The sequence below is a fragment of the Wolffia australiana genome, chromosome 19 (genome assembly GCF_029677425.1).
Source record: "Wolffia australiana isolate 7733 chromosome 19, ASM2967742v1".
NCBI classification, from domain to species: domain Eukaryota; kingdom Viridiplantae; phylum Streptophyta; class Magnoliopsida; order Alismatales; family Araceae; genus Wolffia; species Wolffia australiana.
Window position 1 is genome coordinate 909,515 of NC_135853.1, and position 1,885 is coordinate 911,399.

General features: G+C 45.1%; 1 protein-coding gene across 1 annotated transcript; it reads right to left on the reverse strand.

Annotated features, from left to right (window-relative positions):
* Window positions 1-310: 310 nt before the first annotated feature.
* LOC144715773 (17.8 kDa class I heat shock protein-like) lies at window positions 311-1,014 on the reverse strand. Its single transcript, XM_078590751.1, has one exon. It carries the CDS (start codon window positions 930-932, stop codon window positions 462-464), a length of 471 nt encoding a protein of 156 aa, XP_078446877.1. The 5' UTR covers window positions 933-1,014; the 3' UTR covers window positions 311-461.
* Window positions 1,015-1,885: the final 871 nt, after the last annotated feature.

Here is a 1,885-nt window from a genome sequence, read left to right on the forward strand (position 1 = left end):
CGAGCAAATTTTGAGTAATCAATGTACACATACTAAGGTGGGTTGCCCCATAAATTTGTCGCGGTGAAGAAATATTTAAAGTTGAAACTAGACTAGAGAAACTTGATTCTCCGGAACAATAATACTTAATCTTGTTGTACCGACGAATCGAGTTGAACGCGACAAACTGAAACTTCAATATTTAGGGGCAAAATCGAAGTTGGAATGCTTTCAATCGCTAACTTATTCCACGGTCGGAGGGTTATGATACTTCGGAGGCTGTTTGGCAACTTCTGTTTTTCGCGCATATAAGTAAGCGACAAATGTGGCGTGAGCATAAAGACGGACGATCACTCGAATATCGGGAGTAAACCGTCTATTATTCTAGACCGTGCAAAAACAGATAATCGACACGACTTTTCTTTCCTCACAGACGACGATCTCTGGCAAAGAGGGAGACTTCAGTTATTAGATAAAACCTTTCAGCCGGAGATCTCGATGGCCTTGACTTCCGGCTTCCTGGCCTCCTCTTTGGGCACGGTGACGGTGAGCACGCCGTTCTCCATGGCCGCCTTCACCTGGTCCAGCTTCGCGTTCTCCGGCAGCCGGAACCGCCTCAGGAACTTGCCGCTGCTGCGCTCCACACGGTGCCAGCGGTCCGTCTTCTCCTCCTTCTCCCTGCTCCTTTCGCCGCTGATCTGCAGCACGCGGCCTTCCTCCACCTCCACCTTCACCTCCTCCTTCTTCACCCCCGGCAGGTCCGCGCGGAAGACGTGCGCCTCCGGCGTCTCCTTCCAGTCGATGTTCGTGCTCGCGAAGGCGGAGCTCGTCTCGGAGGACGGCTTGGCCTCGGACAGCGATCGGAAGGTGTCGAAGAAGGGATCCCACACCTCCAGCGAGAACGGATCGAACACGTTGCTCCTCCGCCCGAAGATGCTCGGCACGATCGACATCTTCTTCCCGCTGCCTCTTCTTTTTCCTCGCTCTCACTCGCTTTCTCTGCAACTTCTTTCGCTCGCTGATTTTCAGATACGACGGCATCCTCCGCATTTTATAGGAGCGACGGTTCCCTCTTTCGAACACTCCAGAAAGACTGAGATCTTCCGGGAGATCCCCCTTCTAGAACATTCTGGGCCCAGTCTTAGCATTTGTGTTCCGAGAATCCCTAATTTCTTGTTTATTATGAACCAGAATCTACTTAAAAGTATAATATCGCCTCTCATAATAATATGGATTTACTTTGTATCCTAGGAGGGTGATTGATCTATGATTGAAAATATAAATGACTTAATCCCGCATCTTTTTTTAATACTTGATAAGAGGTTATACTTATGACGGCTTGAAATTCATATATTTTATTAATTGCATGCCATACTCTGGAATTAATCCAGCTTTGATCATCGTAAAATCCTATTTTTCAGTGTTATGAGCTAAACACAAGTTACAATTTTTTAAAAATTTACAAGTGCGAGAGGAAATGGGATCACTATATAATTGTATATTATTAATTGTGTAAATTAAATTTCAAGTTGGTGCTTGTCATCAGAATGTACGCTCATGCTTATCCCATGTGTCATTGAACATATGAAGTTTTGAAATATCACGAATCCCTCAGTATTGATCGCATAATTCGAGAATCTAAACACAATAAAACTAAATCAATTGCAATTCAAATTCCTAACCGATTATTTCGCAAAGAACAATAGTTTTTCCAAGGCAGGGAAAGAAAAAGAATTCTGATACTAAATAGGTGAATATGGAAAATACTGAGGGATATGAATGAAATCCATGACTCAAAAATCAACCCACCACTAGAAAGGATTATTCGATGATTTGTGATGGAGCACGAGACCCCGCCCCATCAAGGACGATGCCGAAACCCCCGCCGTCGTCGACAACACCCGCC